Genomic DNA, 17,724 nt, shown 5'->3' with positions numbered 1-17,724 from the left:
ACCTAAAGGCTAGTCTTGGGACCCCAGAGACAGAAATGAGGCCACCAGAGGCCGGTGTGAGGCCCTCAGACGCCGGCTGGGCCCTTGAGGCCGGTTTAGGGCCCTCAAATGAGGTCAATGTGGGTTCTCAGCGGTCAATGTGGGCGCTTGACCGCCACTGAAGGGCCCTCCGAGATCAGTGTAGGACCCTCAAAGACTGGTTTGGGAGCTGTTAATGGCTAGCGTGGGATTCTTGAGGCTCGTGACAATCGAATAAGGGCCAGAGCCCCATACGCCCATGGGGGCCCATTGGTTGTTTGGGGGGGGGGGGGGCAAATGATATGATGGCCCCCTGATTAGCCTTTGGAGGGGGGAAGGGCATGGCCCTGATCCCCCTCTGCGACCGCCACTGCACTGAAAGTGGAAGGGGGAGGGGCAGAAACAGACATTGCTGGCCCCCAGCCTGTTTTGAACCGAGGCTGAGGCACGGTCACCCTGGCCCCCAGCTAGTACGCCTTTGACGAACTATGCCGACCCCAAGCAGATAAGGTCAAGCGTTGGTCGTTTGTATACGCATTCTCCTGCACCGTGCTAGTATTGTCTTAGTATTGCCTATACCTTTTTAGTGCTCGCTGTCCCGCGCCTCGTATTCAACAAAATGCTGTCACCAGGACTCAAAGTCTTGTCTCTGATATGGTTTCCTTCATTGAGTGAAGGAAATTGCGGTCAATAACGCTGTAGAAACAAAAAGGAATCCTCATTAAGGCAAGCTGAATAGTTGTCAAGTTACCGGGTGGTAGGTTAGGTACAGACCAGTACAGACAGACACTTAAGTCAGCAAAAAGTGGGGGGGGGCCAGTTAACATTGCTGGCCCCCCCACCTCCGAAAGTGGGGGGGCCATGGCCCCCCCGGCCCCCCCCTGTTCCTACGCCTATGTCTGATTGGCTTATTCGTAAATCAAGTGATACTTCACTTGAATGTGTGACAGGCGTTCAAAAGGCAAATGAGTAATGACGTCATCAAATGGCCGTTAATAGTTAAGAGATAGGGCCTTAGCTAAGGCCCACTTTTCAAATGAAGGGAACGAATTTCTTTAACACCACGAAACTGAGGATATTGCGACCAGGATATATAGTGGTTTCTGAACCTGGCCGCCAACTTGGCTATCTCAACTCAGAACTAATGCAAAGGTGGGACAGTCCCTTTAACATTTACATCATGATAATTACAAGATTTAGATTTGGGGTAAGACGGACCACTGTGGTCTATCCTCCCTGTGGTGGTCCATTTTAGCCCGATGACGAAAAATCTTGCTAAAATATTGACCTGAGTTTTAATCAGCTATTTTGCAGGTAGGAGTCTTTGTTTCTTGTGAGCTATGCATAGAAGTGCTGAGCTAGCACGCATTCACCCTAAACGGAAATCAACAGTTTCCTAGCTTTTAGTTGCACTTCCACCACGTATGAGTACGGAATAAAGGCTTTTTTGTTATTGAACCACTCTGGTTACTTCTACTTACAAGAGAACAGAGCAGAAATGTAACAAACATGAATGGATAGCAGGCACTGCTGTGTGGTCCGTCTTAACCCGCGTTTTTCTTGTCGGTGATTTTGACTTGTCCCCCTTTACGAGCAGCCACCGCCTATATTTCTTGAATTTAAAAATCGTTCTCTGCACATGTCAAAAGAGGAAGGATTAAGCATTCAGAAGACTATAACAATATGAGGCTCGAAGCAGTGTAGCAAGATATAAGGCCTCAAACCTTAGCTGGTCCGTCTTACCCCACCTTCCCCTACCTCACATTACTTCAGCGGTGACTTGATGAGTTGAACCTTCCTAGAGGGCTGACGTACATCAATTCCCTGCTTCATCGACCGCATTCTGACACCTTTACCACCTTCCACTCCCAACTTTCCTTCAAGATTTTTATAGATTTCTCTCTGAATTATTCTCTCCATAGTGGTTAATAGCCCAGATTAGTCCATCCCAAATTTGGCGGATCGAACTTTTACTCGGATGGTAACTAGCCGCAGCCCATTTTGAACGCTCTGACCCCCGAAATGAAATCCAGACTGGGGCGCTGTGTTTAGTGTTAATTGATGGTGGAGTGAACATGACATTTTACAAATAGGGATCGTGCTTCATTGAATGGGTGTGAATTTCTGGGTCAATCCGCGCCCGAGTAGTGTCCTGGTCGACTTTGCCGTGCTGAGGTCGTGACGATTTTTATTTCTGAATAATTTAATAAGATACATAGATAAATCCAGATTTCGCTAGATGTAACACCATGACCTTTGGAGTTGCGGGAAGCATGTCTTAGTTTCTCAAATATTTGATTTTAACCTCTGATTTGGACTGGAGGTGGTTATTCATAGGGTCCCTGGGCCACAATATCGCCAGTTTACCCCCCCCCCCCACCCAAAAAAAATGCCAACCATAATTTGCGAAAATGGCTTTGTGACACAATGTAATATTAATCTCTGTGTAGGACTGTAGGTATAGTGCATACTGCATAATGTAATTAATAACCGTGGATCACATTTTCAGCGAAATATTTATCAGAGTTCGCGTGGGCGTGTATGTCCGCAGCCAAGACACCCCGGGTAGTTACGGAGTTCATCGCATTTTCATCTATCCGAATTTTCAGGTAAGTGCACGCCAAATACCTATGGCATTTACAGTTAAAAGTCGATCAGGAATAATAACACAAACGTACGCTTTGCTCCACAATTTTGATTGGATCAATCATTATGGTGATGCAGCTATCCAACCAAAAACTGCAGGTTTATTGTCCTGGTGTTTGCTGAGATTTGTTTCCTCAGAAAAAGTGGTCGAAGGAATGGGGGATAACCAACAAAAAAGACTGCAGGAGCAGGTCAATCTGTGAACTGTTTCGGTCTCTGATTGTGGTTGAAACCAGAATATAGGTACATACGTGATAGCTCACATACCGATTGTCCATTCTCGAAGGTTTTAGCCCGATAGGCGATATCTTCAAAAATGGCTAAGTTGTATGCTTTGTAGTCAAAATTATACCATTTTCAAAAATCAAATCCTTTTTTGCAGTACGTTTTCGACATCGTACAACAAAATAAAAAGCGCCATCGTGTTCCTAAGCTCAAACTGTATCTAAACGGCATTTTGTTGTTGTTGAGAAATCTTAACTTCAAAATTTGACCTTTTGACTTCAAAGTGACCTAACCTCAGCTATATTCAGCTTAAAATGACCTCAAATGACACAAATGACCCTGATTTCGGAATCTATGGCCTAAATGGATCATTACTGTGTCACGTGACTAGTGAATGATATTTGGTTTCTTTGATCGACAGGGTTTTTCTCGGTGACTATTTGATCTATTGACGCGCGTTATATCGTGTCCCAGAAAGGTCAACTGCAGGACGACATCGCCATCCTGCGTCTGACGATGTTCGTGCCCTACACGTCGCTGGTGCAGCCCATCTGTCTGCCACGGAGCGACACGGGCGACCTGGAGAACCACACCGTCATCGCGGCCGGCTGGGGTCTCACCTCCGATGGAAGTGAGTTTTTGCACAGCTCTTTTTATCATTTCAATTGGTATTGCCTGACGAGGAGCCGAAACCTCCGCCCCAGCGGGTGCTGTAATCGTGTCGCACACTGCGCTCTACATATAAGTACTGCGTACCAAGTGAGATATGCCTGGGATCAAAGTAGGATGCGACCCGGTTATTTTCTTCCCAAGGTCTGCGATAATAAGACTTGCCAAATTTGCCTTTTAAATGCCTTTACACCGCGCCGGGCCGGCGTTCAGCGCTTTCGGTGCCGTGCCGTCGCGGGGCTGTTGCTAAAAAACTTATTCGATAGCTCTTTTATACGTAGCTCTCATATAAAAACAACACCTAAGTAGCTCTCATAGTTATTTTCTCAGCATTGACTTAAGGTTGACAGCTTAGCCTCCAAGAATCAAGAATCAAGGTTGTTTGGGCTCTGGGAGAAGACGTCGAGGTCTATGTTGTACCCCATTTCTTTTTTGAATTATACGTTCTTCTACATCAGTTTGATTTCTCTTGGGTCAGTCTTGTGTGTCTGCCCGATGTTTGTCGTATCTTGACTTAAATTGGTTAGATGTTTTTGCCATCTTGATGTGAGAACTTAACAAATTCCATTTATTTATTACTCTTTGTGAGAAAAATCTTCCTCTCTTCAATGTTCGGTGATGGGGCTTGTACAGTTTGAGGTAATCTCGCTCTGTTCGGTTTCTAACGTTAAATAATTGGGTGAGGTCACACTCGTGGAGCTATTATAGGTTGGGGTCAAGCAACTATAATGCAACAATACCCAGCCATAGTAGCATATCCAGAGGGCAGTCTCATAAAATGACGTGTTACGAAAATGTTGACATGTTGTGACTCAATACTTGCCCGATATTGATTGTACTGGCATCGTGCTCCGTCGTCGAGGCGCGTTGCTCAGCCATAGTAGTATAACGAAATTAAAGGGACAGTATCATCGAAAAAAATCAATGTATGGAGCTGTTTTTTTACTAGCGTTTCTTATTTTTCTGAATCAGAAAAACATAGTTTGAGGACCGAACTCGGTGAAAAATATTTTTTTTCATGAGCGAGTCATTTTCATGAGCGAACCACCACTACAAGCATGGCCGCCACTTTGGAAGCCTGCGAAATTACTACAGAACTGGCGCAGATAATACATTATTGACGCTACGCTTACGCGGCCGCTTTTCTGATTGAGTTGTCGTTAGGGAAAGCACGGGCGTAGGAACGTCATGAAAAGTGGGTGGGCCACCCTGTCAAGGGGCCTCCTTTTTCAGGGGCCTCCTATTTTCAGGGGCCTCCAACTTTTGCCTCGTCCTGCTGGCTGCTTTCAAGTATGACCTCCAAATCTAGCTTCTGAGATCGGGGCTCGGGCAGATGTACCCAGGGGCGTAACCGCTTAAGCGAACAGTGCGGAAAGTCCGCACCATTTTTAAAACTTATTCCCCCTCCGATTTTTTTTTTAGAATCTATTTGCCGCAAACGGCGCATGACCCCTGAAAACCCTTACACAAATGTCTTCCTCGTTTCCCAGGTGCCCCCATTAGCTTCATAGGCGCCCTCTTTGGCATATAAGCGCCCTATGTATAGTCATCAGAGACATCCTATATGTCCCACAGTCGCCCCGTTGTCGCATACAATGTGCGCTTATCATAGGCGTCTCTCTTTTATGGACACTTGAAGGCGCCTCTCTTTGCCATGCCGGCGCCCATGTTTCTTATGAATGCACCCCCATGGCATTGATCAATGCAGACCTCTATTGCATGTGGACGCCCATATATTATGTAGGCCTCAGAGGCGCCCCTCTTGCGCATTGAGGTGCCCCTATGGGCTTCATAGGCGCCCCTCTAGATATTGCACGTAGGTGCCCTACTGTCTCAGAACCGCTCCCCTTTGGCATGCAGACGCCCATCTTTCGTACGGAGGAGCCGCTGTGGTTCTTAGAGACGGCATGTTGCTCCCAGACGCAGATGGGGCTCTCGGAGTCGACAGTGTGGGACCTTCAGTCGCTGATGGGTGCCCGCCAGATGTGGACCCTCGGAGACGCCGGTATGGGGCCCTCAGAGATGCCGGTATGTGGCCCTTAGAGACACCGGTGTGGAACCCTCAGATACTTCAGTGTGAAGCCCTTACAATTGCTGGTGTGGAGCTATGAATGCGCTGGCTTAAATCCCTCAGAGACCGGTACATGGACATTAGAGCTCAGTGAGAACTTGTGTGGTGCCTTCAGTGGCCTTGTGGAGCCGTTAGACATCAACATGGTGCTCTCAGGAGCCGGTGAGTCCTCAGAGTCACCGGTGTGGGGCCTTCAGAGCTCCGAGATACTGGTATGGGGCCCTCCGAGGTGTCGGTGTGGGTCCTTCAGATGTACCTATAGAGCCTTGAGATGCGCAGGTGTGGTGGCCCACAGAGGCGCCGGTGTGGGGACCCCAGAGCCACCGATATAGGGCCCTAAGAGACACTAGTATGACCCTCAAAGGCGCCGCTGTGTGACGCTCATAAACACTGGTGTGGAGCCATCACAGGCGGGTGGAGCCGTTAGAGGCCGGAAAGGGCCCTTAGATGCCTGCAAGGAGCCTTCAGAAGCCGGCGTGGCACCCTTATGGGGATAAGCGTGTCTACTTAGGAGCCCTTGAGGTGCTCTCATGAGCTCTGTGGGGCCCCACCGGGCCGAAATATGGCCACGGCCAGTTGCCGCCGCATGGCTCTTCGGACTATCATTCTCAGGGGCCTCATCTGCCTAGTTTGAATAGAAGGGCCTCTCAGACAATCAGTCTCATGGGCCTCCTCTGGCTAGTATAGATAGAAGGGCCTGTTAGACCATCAATCCTACCTAGGGGCCTTTTCTGGTTAGTATAAATAAAAGAGCCTCTCAGACCATTTATATCAGGGGGCTCCTGTGGACAGTTTAAATAAAAGGGCCTCTCAGACCATCAGTCTCGGGGGCCTCCCTAGAAAAGTGTAAATGTGGATAGAAGGCCCCCCTCAGATTCATTAGGAGTGGACCTCTCTGACTATCAGTCTCAGGGGCCTCTTGTGGTCAGTATGAATATAAGAGCCTCTCACACCATCGGTCTCAGGAGCCTCTTCTGACTAGTTTGGATAGAGGGCCCTCCCAGACCACCGGTTTCAGGGGCCTCCAGTGGCCAGTTATATGAACAGAAGGGCCTCACAGCCATCAGCCTCGGGGGCCTCTTCTGACTGGTGTGAATATGAGGGCCTCTCATACCATCAATCTCAGGGGCCTCCTCTGCCTAGTGTGAATATAAGGGCTTCCCAGGCCATCAGTCTCATGGGGGACTCTTCTGACTGGTGCCGGATTGAGGACCTCCCAGACCGAAAGTTTTGGGGGTCTCCTGTGGCCAGTATGAATAGAAGGGCCTCTCAGTCCATCAGTCTCATGGGCCTCTTCTGCCTGGTGTGATTATAAGGGCCTCTCAGGTCATCAGTCTCAGGGGCCTCCTCTGACTACAGTGTAGATGGATAGGCCTCTTAGACCATCAGTCTCAGGGGCCTCTTCTGACTATTGAGGATAGAGGGGCCTCCTCTGACTAGTGAGGGTAGGGGGCCTCGGCTAGATCGCCAGTGTCAGGGGCCTATTCTGACTAGTGTGGATGGAGGGGCCTCCCAGACCACCAGTCTCAGACGTCTGACTAGTGTGGATAGAGGGGCCTCCCAGACCGCCAGTGTCAGGGGCCTCCCCAGACCAGTGTGTATATTAGGGCCTCCTCAGATCCACTAGGGCCTCTCAGGCCATCAGTCTCAGGGGCTTCGACTGACAAGATGAACAGAGGGCCTCGTTGAATCCATCACGGCCCCTTGGAGTCCGTGCGTGGGGATTCGTGGAACTTATTTTTACCGAGTTTGTTTATTCTGGAAGGTGACGACGTCCTCTCAAATCGAGACGAGGGGCCTCGAGTAAAAAGTGGGTGGGCCAGAACACATGGTTGGCCCCCCCACCTCGAAAAGTGGGTGGGCACTTGCCCACCTGGCCCCCCCTGTTCCTACGCCTATGAGGGAAAGGCAGCATTAGGTATTGCCCAGAAGATATCACGTGACAAGCTGAAGGAATTCCTTCAAGCTGAAGGAATTCCTTTGTTGAGCCGCTAGAATCCGAAGGAAACAGCGGAAATTGCCTACGACTATTTAATGAATTTAACGGTGATGAATAAGTGCGAAAAACGTTTTGGCTTTATAAAATTTGATGAAATGACCAGGGTAAAAGTTTTATTACTGGCGGTCAATTCAAAACGGCGCAAACATTTAAACAGTGAAGATAGTGAAGCACGATTCAAAGTGTAGTACACCTTTCGTACTTTGAGCGGCGATAGCGGGATAACGGTGTGGAGCTTCGAGGATCGGTCTTCAGTTCCCGGACCAGAAAGGTGGGGCCTATGCAATGTCAAATTTCATCAAAATGGTGATACTGTCCCTTTAATGCACCGTTTTCCGCTTACTGTGGTTTTGGGTTCTTCACAGTGTGATAGTTGCTTGAATTCCATGCCGATGTAACTATGTATTTACCATTAAATCTCAGAGGCATGAAAATAATGACATTTTGTCTGCATTTCATAAGTGCATTCCTCGAAATATTTTCAAACGGCTCTGTTCAAATATAGCCTTTGTATTGCATGTTTAATGCAGATTTTGAAAAGAAAACATGTTGCTTAAAATCACTCAACTTCAACAACGCACATAATGGGTCATTTGAAATAACGATACACACTTATCTTGAGTGCTAGTGAGCAATGTTAATTGGTACCACTCACTATAGCAGTGAACAACATTATTTAAAGGGACTATCCCACCTTTAACATGGGGTTTGAGTTGAGATAGCCAAGTTTGCGGCGAGGTTCAGAAACCACTATCTATCTAGGTTGCAACCCCCGCGGCCTCTTGTGTTGAAGAAATTCGTTCCCTTCATTTGAAAATGGGCCTTGTACAAGGCCCTATCTTCAACATGGAGCGACCGTTAGTGTGACGTCACCTCGTTTAGTCATTCTGATTTAAATGGGTTTGTTCGTTGAAAAATCGCTTAAAACTTGGTCTGAACTTTGTTGCGGTGCCTACAGAGTAAAAAGAATCAGCTTTATGACAGTAATGTGGCCTGGGGAAGGAGGTAATTTTGGGCTGTGACGTCACATATTTGAAAGTTTGTGTTTGGAATATGGGAAGCCTAAGATGTTTAATGAAAAATAATTGCCAGAACCGTGTTCCTGGTCATCCAATCTATAAAGTCGGGCACAATTTAACTGGTTTTAACAACATTTTAGAAGGTGGGATAGTCCCTTTAACAGTCTTTCACCACATCGCGTGGTCCGAAACTGAAGTCGTAGGTATGTATAGGAGCACAGCTGTAATCTTGCAACCACCACCAGTCCACCAACCACCGCTCAGTAGAAGACACAGTTGTGGAACTGGCCGCTGAACACTTTGGAGGGCGGCGGGCGCTGTCGGGTATCCGACACGGAAGGCAGGGTGAACCGGGATCGGTGGCGGAGGCCGAGTCAGGTCGGCCTGGTGCAGTGGCACCACTGGTACAACCGGGACCGCAGGTGCTGGCGGTCTCGTCACAGCTTGAGCTTCTTGCTGTTGAAGGTGGCGGTCGCCGACTGCCTCGTCAGCCTCCGCCGCAGGTGCCGGCGGTGTCTGGCCACGTTCACCTGAATCGGGGAGCTGCTGGCTCGCGGCTGCAGACCGGACGACTGCACGCCAAATCTTCCGTGCCCCGTTTTCGCTGATCAGGCCCCCCAAGGCCCTGATGTGGCCCCTTCTCACAGATGGGCTGGTGCTCGGAGCCTAAAATTTACTATAATAAATTTAAATGCCGAATACTATACCAGCCATGATACGGTCGCTTTCCTCAAGCGTGTTTTCATTGAATGTGCTCGCAGACTCGAACATTCAATTCGAAAATTGCACTTATTTCATTCGTGCAATTTTCGAAAATATCATCCTCACTCCGTTCGGACGCTATTTTCGGCAAAATAATGTCCTCACTTACACCCTTGGGGAAAGCGACCGAATAATGCCTGGTATGGTGTTCGGACCAGGCAATTAAATATATATTATCTTCTCTTTTTGCGTAATATTATCTGTCTTCCCCAAGGGAAATGAACAACATAATTGAACAGCTATTAATTATTGATTAAAATGAATTAATGTCGTCCTGAGATCAAGATTAACGGACCGTTTTTAATCCCTAGGTTTCTCCGACAAGCTAAGATCTGTGGCCATCAAGGGCAGGAACCTACGAGAATGCGAGAAAAGATACCTGGCGATCGCTTCTGAGCAGTTTCCGGGAGGCTTTGGCGACACCAAGCTGTGCGCTGGCTCTCCGATGGCTGGCGAGGACGCCTGCCAGGTGAGTACCGAGCGCGCCAACCGCTGGCCAGCCCAGCGTCCATTGTGCATCGTCAGACAAACCTTATGGTCTACCAAATATTGACCATGAAATAGTAATTTAGCCGCATACCAATTATAAACTCATTGGCAAGGATATGAGCTTTGCTGTCAAATGGTTGTCAGGATTGTCAAGGTTACCCCGCGCCTTCGGCATCCCGCGCCGGGCCGGGGGGGTGTCTAAACACCTCCCCCCCCCCCCGTCTAACTCGGCTCCTGGGCCACGTAGCGACACGCAGTAAGCGGCATTCGAAAGAGCGTCAAAAATAATGGCGGAAACATATGGACATTTTTTGCGTCCAATAGAGCTACAACGCCGCGGAAAAGCGCGGCGTAGCCCTTTTATAGACCTTTCTGGATATTGTTCTCAGATTTGACCTCAGGTCAACGGCTTAGCCTCCAGAGGGCAAAAACTGTAAAAAATCGCAGTTTTCACGAAAATGGTTTTTCGTCATTAACTCTAGAGAGCCACGAGATTACTTTTGGCAGCATCGTGTTCCTCTCGCCGAGACGCGTCGAATGAACTATTTGTTGACCTTGAAAGGTCATTTTGAAAATTTGACCTCAGGTCAAGGTCGTGGCCTGACCGGAATGGGTCATGTTGCATATCAGTCGATCCGTATCGCCGAGCTGAAGACATCTAACGTGTTTGCATCGCTCTAGCACGTCTTCATCAAAAGTTATAGCCAAAAAAAATGCTGGTGACCGTTCATGACCTGACATGACCTCAGGGGCACACAGAGGGGTCACAGGTGTATTTTTTCCGATTCAGTGTGTCATGTTTACCTATGAACCGATGTTTGAGAGGGTTTTGAGCATCATTCGTCCAAAAGAGGCGCATTTCAATTTTCTCCCATTGAATGGAGAGGTTGCAAAATTGACCTGACATTAGATCACCCATATCAAAATTCCGAGATAAACATTTTTTGCACACTGTTGTTACTCTTATCAATAGCCGAAAGTTTCAAGGCGATCGTTCAGTCGGTGTAGCTATGACGAGGACGAGGAGGAGTTTTTCTGAGGTGAGATCACTTGACCTACCCTGATGACCTGACCTTGAGAGCCCTGGGCCTGAAATTTTCAAAACATGTGTGGAAAAGATGCATCAACAGGTATGCCAAAAACGGCAGCGCCGTTTTTGAGATATCTGCGAAAAACCGCAGGGGGGGGGTGTTCAAACGGTGTCCGGACAAATTGCCGAAAGGCGATTTGCCGAATGTCATTTTGCCGAATGCATTTCGCCGACTGTCATTTTGCCGATGTGCTTTTTGCCGACGTGTCAAAAAGTCGAAATGCTAAAAGTCGAAATGCCATTTGCCGAAATGCTTATTAGTCGAAATGTCCATTAGTCGAAATGTCAATTGGCCAAAATGTAAATTTGCCGAAATGTCAATCTGCCGAATTGGCAGTTTGCCGAAATGTCGATTAGTCGAAATGTAAATTTGCGAAAATGTCAGTTTACCGAAATGTTGATTAGTTGAAATGTGAATTTGCCGAAATGTCAATCTGCAAACCTAGGTTAGGTTAGGTTAGGTTAGGTGGTATTTATTTACTTCAGGACCGAGTACGAATTTGCTTTTGGTGCAATCCCCAAGTAAAGAGCAAATCACATGATATCCTTTGACCTCCTGATCTCATAACTAGTTAATAATTATTCGAGGCACAAACAAGTTTAAAAGCACCAATACAATATGGAAATTAGCATCAAATTGCTCGTGGCGAAGCAGTGCAGTGCCGAAGGCAATGCCTTAGGAGATATTACAGGCAATGGTAAGCCAAATATTTTTAGGTTAAGTGGTTGTGTATTTGGCTTCAGGCCTGATGCACAACCACATAAAGTGACCATCCCACCTTAACATTAGTTTTGAGTTGAGATAGCCAAATTGGTGGCCATGGCCTGCAAATGCCGGTTTGGGCACTCACAACATCGAAAAATGTTTTAATTCGGAGATATGGAACTTCAAACTTGCAGTTTTCGGATTCTAAGGGGCTAATGCATTGGGATGCCCCCTTAGAATTTGTGACGTCAGCGGTGATCTAAAGATTTTAAAACCTTATACTAACATCTTTGTGAAGCAGTGGTGGTATATGCTATTTGTGCGCAACATCTGCCGCAAACGCCGCACTTCCAAAATGAAGTCGCTAGAAACAGCGGAGATCCCAAGAAAGTAAACAAAAGTAAAAGTCTAATAATATCTTGAAAACCGGTGATTATTTTTCGGTGAAATTTGGTAGATATTCGTTTTTGCTCTTTCTGAACCGAGCGACATCACTTTCATGCCAACTCATTAACTTTTTTGAAGGTGGGAGGGTTAACCTAAAAAATAATTGACTTATCATTGTCTGCAATCTATTCATGTGAGTAACTTTTTCCTTATCCACGGGTAGGCAAAAATCAGTAGGTCAGGTTAGGTAAGGTTTGGTTATGTTTTTCTTATATTTTCAGGTGACATGAAAGTAGGTATCATATCAGGATTAAGGGGCTCAAAAAATGGGAGAATGTGTAAAATTTGCCTTTGAAAAGTGAGTCGGTCATAAAGTTAATACTTACGGGTGACTTAACCCTCGCACGACCAGGCCATTTCTCATAACACGAACGACCAGGGGGGGTGTTGTTACGACCCCCCCCTGGCGTTTCGAAACGGAAGGTCGTAGAGCTTAGCGGAAAAAACCAACGGATTGCTCTCAACGAGATCTCGCGATTGGTGGTATATTTTTTGGTCCTAGGTCAATATTTGACCTACTTATGACCGGTCAAAGGTCAAATTTTCCGAAAAATCAAACTTTTTCAACTTTCCGCGGCGATTGCGGCAAAACGGTGGGAGATATCGACTTGAAACCTTCACTATCGTGTTCCTTGATCAATTCTCTATCGTTTGGTATGTATTTCGTTTCCCTAGCTCTAAAAATGGCGCGTTGGGAGCGCCGGAAGTCGGCAAGGTCACAGTCGGCGGCAGAAATTCGAAAAATCAAAATTTAAATTTTTGAAATCTGATTGTATTTTTGGATTTGGGAGGTCCATTTGCTCCCTATAGAAGCTAATATTGCTGCATATTCCCATTGAGGTGACAAGAATTAGCAAAATAGTGGTTCGGGCGCTTTTCAAAAATAGTACCGGACGCTGTTCCTCTTGTGACGTCATAGCTCCGTGACCTGACCTGACCCGGTCAATTTTCTTGCACCACACGATAGCCAATGCTTGCCCCAACATGCATGGGAAGTTTCATCATGATCCATCAAACAATGTGGGTATCACCGGCAGAAAACCTAGGGATTCGGCGCACAGGTTTGGTAACTGTCGGCCGGAGGCTGTACCTCTTATGACGTCATAACTCCGTGACCTGACATGACCCGATCAATTTTTTTCGGCAAAAGATGCGCAAAGGTTGCCCCAGAGGGTATTGAAAATTTCAGCCCGCTACGACAAGCCGTTTAGCGTGCACTTCGAAAAAACCTCAGGGGGGGTTGATACAACCCCCCCCCCCAGGCGTTCTAGGGTTAATACTTACGGGTGAAAATGACCATAGGCGCGGGAACTACTTTCAGACTGGGGGGGCACACCATAATGGAGATGAACCTAGGGTACCCCCAAATCTAGTTTTCTCACCGGTTTTAGGCCACTTATTTTTCATCCCTTGGCTTTTTCAACAAAAAAAAAGAAAAACATTTGCAAAAAAGTGCAGAATTTCGTCTCAAAGTTGTGGGGGCACCGCCCCCACGGCCCTGGAGTTGGGGGGGCAAGCTGCCCCCACTGCCCCCCCCCCGCTCCCGCGCCTATGAAAATGACTAACTTCATTTGAAGATGATTGATGCCGCTTTCCACTTAACGTTCAACCGTTGCTGTCAATAAAAAGCCCAACTAATTTTCTAGCGATAAAAAAGAGCAGCCATATGCTAAGAAATGGCCAGTTTTTAAGATATAGACGATCTAAAAACCCTCTGCAGTTGCAGGAAAGCAACGTAAAATCTCATCGAGCTTATATTTTTACTATGAATAAATCAATTTTTAAAGTTTTTCAATATAGTATCGATTTAATTAATAACTTAATTACACTATTTTTGTGAATATTGTAAAAATATTGTATTCTCAATATACAATGTTTTTATTATTTTTAACTTTCTTTCAAAATTATATTTTCAAAAATGGCAGCTGTTGGCAAGTAGCTTGGAAGCGTTTGTGGCGCACCGCGCCATTATTGTCCTAATGCCCCTTTATGATGTCATCAAAAGTGGAGTGACATGGGCCTGAAAACGCCTTTCAAAAGCGTCCCCACGGCCGGCCGGCCGCTCATACTCAGCTACATATGTGAATGTCTGCTGTTCTACGCAAGGCTATTTCTACGTGACTTGGCTCGCTTCGCTCGCTCCGTAATAAACTGCAATTCTAGATCTAGATTGTAACCGCCACTTCCCTTGTGCTTTTGGCGCAGGGCGACTCTGGCGGTCCGCTGGTGATCGTCGACTCCGAAGGATACCGATACCTGGTCGGCATAGTGTCGAGTGGACACCCGCGCTGCGGCGACTCCCAGTACCCGGGCATCTACACGCGCGTCAGCTCCTACCTCGGCTGGATCAAACAGCACACCACCTTCGGGATCAAGCCGTTTACAACGGACGTCTCCCTACAACGCTCAGCTCCCTGGAGGAAGAAGACCAAGTTGCACATGATCTTACCCGTTCCTTTCAAAAAGAGTAAAAGAGGAATTTTGCTTCCCCCTCCTATTCCGTTTCCTAATGAGCCTCGGTCATCACTCGATGAATAATGGCGCACGGCACCAGGATCGCGCATATCTGTGCACTATTATCGACCCATAAATTGATGAACGGTGAACACGATAGAAATATGTCCAGATGCATGGCCAACGCCCTTTTCTTTTCAGGATCTATGCAGTGCATGCATGCATGTAAAAAAAAAATTGTTGACATGTTGCCATCGACATGGTGATTTTAGGCAATATACACATGTCTTCAAGGATGGAACTGCTGCCTTTGATCCCAATAACCCGCATGTGTCTTGTCTGTCAAATGCATCGCAATTCAAATAGGCATACGGCGTGCGCCTTTTCATTTGAGTATGCCACACGGTTATTGAAATTCTACACGCAGCCACCCGGGTCAGGCACATACCCATTTGCATTGGTGCAGTACCGCGATTCGGTGGTGCAATACGGCGTATCCTCTGCGCCTTTCACCAGCTTCGTCTTAACAAGCTATTGGGCTGGCCCAGCCAAGAATCTAGCTACAGCGGATCGGGCGCTCGCACACCACAGACGAGTTCTATAGCCTTGCCACAGACTGCGAGGGGTGCAGCGACCAGCAGCGACGGCTGGTCAGGTGTGGGAAGGCACTCTGCCAAAGCTAAAAGCCGGCCTAAAAAGCTACAACCTACCCTTCCCTCCTTATTCGACCCGTCTCCCCAAGACCCGTCCGTCACTTGAAGCCAGGGGCGGCGGATTCGGGGGGGCAGGGGGGGCAGCTGCCCCCTGGCAAACTCGTGGGGGGGGCAAAAGTATCTTTTTGCCCCCCCCCCATAATTTGTGAAAAACTTAGACAAGAAACATATACGGCCTGATTATTCCGTTCGATCATCTGAAGATGTAACCAGATGCCCATATACTTTAGCATACGTTGCCTTTCATGACAAATGTTCGCGTTCAATTGAAGTTTTCCTCTCTTCAACCTAGTTTTGGAGGCATTATAAGCGTCAACGTGACGCAGCGGCAACCCAGGCCTTCAGTGACCGCTTACAGGGGCGACGGACACGGAGCGGCAGAGGAGGCATCGTTCCCTAAGAAACTTCGGGAGGAGGGACAAACGTATATTCTTGCCCCTCCATAATTCGTGCCCTAAACATGAGGAACATTTCCATAGCCTGATATTGCAGCTATGCGCTCCTACAGTTTGTCCAACGGTGCCTTTTTAATATGTGTAAATGCTAACCATTTCCGCTTTATAGCATTTTTTGTCTTTTCAGATTCGATTTAGAGATATTTTAAGTGTGCAAGAGACGCAACTCACCCTCAATGGTCGTTTGCCGCTATTTCGTACCTACATGAATGCCAAATCGCAAGCGAGCGGAGACGGAAGGGCTAGCCACTCGCTTGCGGGTAGTTTAGGACTGATGAGCGCTCGTAATTAGCCACTCCCCTGATTTTTTTTTCGAGCGCAACAGTTTCCAGTGCAAGTAACATGGTAAACGCCGAGGTCGTACTCATTAACCACATTGACCAATGCACGGTATGACACCCAAAGGCCAGTCATCAGAGATCTGCTTTGGACATTCGGTGGCTTGTGTGGGGCCAGTGTAAAAACTGGATGTTCACAGTTCAGTATCCGCCTTATTTCAGTATTCACTATTAAATAAGTAAAAAATAACGTTGGAAACTTTTGAGGGTTAGGGCACTGATCATTAGTGGGCCCCCCTCTGGCTAAAGAATATAGAGCATCGAACACGAAAGCAAAATCTAAGGCATTTTGGAAAAATGAGTATGCCCCGCAGCGTCCGATAACTACCACCTTCCAGTGGGTCAAGCCAACGGGGTCCAAGTCTATAATGGCACTTAACGATAGCACCAACCTTGTCTCACTTTTCGTTGAAGTCTGTTCCGAATGGTTTCAGCGACAGACTGGCTGCACTGAGGTCGTTTGGTATGTGCAACTGTAATTAAAGCCACCTGAGGCGCCCTGACACCAGGCTGAAGCTGGGTTGGAAATGCTTCGTCTTTGCAGATATCACTGGCCGCTGATTCTCGAGTGCCTGAACCGGTAGATGTCTTGGCAAAATTTGGTGTGATAATTTGGACCTTACCGCAGTCAGTGCACCCTTAAGCCCTAATAAAGAACCCCCCCCCCCCCCGAGCTTCTGGATTCCTGTTCCAGTCCACCGAATTCCTTCACCATAGTCCGCTGCTCGACTCCATCACCTCAGCCCTCCGTTCCCAGCTTGACGAGCGTTTGGGCCTTAGTTAAGTCTTGCTGTGGGCTTATCTGTAGGATAAACCCATCGAGACAGCCCGTCTCGGTGAGCTTAGTTGGCGAACTACTGCCTTGGGGTGGGTTTCTGGCGGATTGCTGTCCCAATAGGTTTAGATGCGACCGACTGTCTCTGAACGTTTGAGCGGTCTCCTCCCGCTATTAGCTAGTTTCAGTTGATATCTGTCTCAGAAATACTTTTTAAAGGAAGGTTAAAAGGAAATCGAACGTAAAATGAACAGAGGAAATGGTAACGAGTTACCTCATTGAAGAATAGCGCTCGCCTACTTCAAAAGGTTCGGCACCGTTATTCAAATCTGATTTGCGATCGGGTTATGCAAGATTACTTTACTACTCGGGTTATGGGCTATGGCACAATTTTTCCCATAGGAGCTTTTTTTCTAACTCAGCAATACGAAAATCGTTATACCTATCGTCCACTGGCAGATCCAGGGAGCGGGCATATAAAGCAAATATTTACTCCCCCTCCCCTTGCATCGCCCGAAATAGACAAAAAGTACCTTATGTTGCCTAATAATAAACTTTTATCAGACATTTTTTGCTTCATACTGTTCAGGAATCGAAATCCGAGGAGTTTTTGGATTTTGGACACTTGGGGGGGGGGATGTCCCCTACAGCGTCGAAAACGCCTTTCTGGATCCGCCTATGACATCATCTCGACTGGGATCTTGCCCCCCCACGCCAAAATCGAATCCGCCGCCACTGCTTGAAGCTCCCTGTTTTTTTTTTTAAATTTTATCTGGTCCTGTTATTCCCATTGGCCGGTTACGGGTGTGACGTGTATGTCCGAGCGATAGAGCCGGCCAGCCGACGCA

The 17,724-nt window shown here is 47.4% G+C and overlaps 1 protein-coding gene across 2 annotated transcripts in view; it reads left to right on the top strand.

Moving 5' to 3' along the window:
- Window positions 1-14,930, top strand: part of LOC122363756 (transmembrane protease serine 9-like) — a 54,473-nt gene extending 39,543 nt beyond the window's left edge. Inside the window, exons 8-11 of one of the 2 annotated variants that reach the window (XM_043333366.1) lie at window positions 2,570-2,627; window positions 3,364-3,520; window positions 9,721-9,878; window positions 14,347-14,930. In XM_043333366.1, the coding sequence (XP_043189301.1) occupies window positions 2,570-2,627; window positions 3,364-3,520; window positions 9,721-9,878; window positions 14,347-14,679 (706 nt within the window). In that variant the 3' untranslated portion in view covers window positions 14,680-14,930. Of the gene's footprint in view, window positions 1-2,527; window positions 2,628-3,363; window positions 3,521-9,720; window positions 9,879-14,346 lie in introns of both variants that reach the window. The other variant, XM_043333365.1, reaches the window with a different exon arrangement.
- Window positions 14,931-17,724: the final 2,794 nt, after the last annotated feature.

This window comes from Amphibalanus amphitrite, unplaced genomic scaffold (genome assembly GCF_019059575.1).
Source record: "Amphibalanus amphitrite isolate SeventyFive unplaced genomic scaffold, NRLGWU_Aamphi_draft 000638F_arrow, whole genome shotgun sequence".
Classification (NCBI taxonomy): domain Eukaryota; kingdom Metazoa; phylum Arthropoda; class Thecostraca; order Balanomorpha; family Balanidae; genus Amphibalanus; species Amphibalanus amphitrite.
The sequence above is the reverse complement of the archived record's forward strand: the minus strand, read 5'-3'. Positions and strand labels throughout refer to the sequence as shown.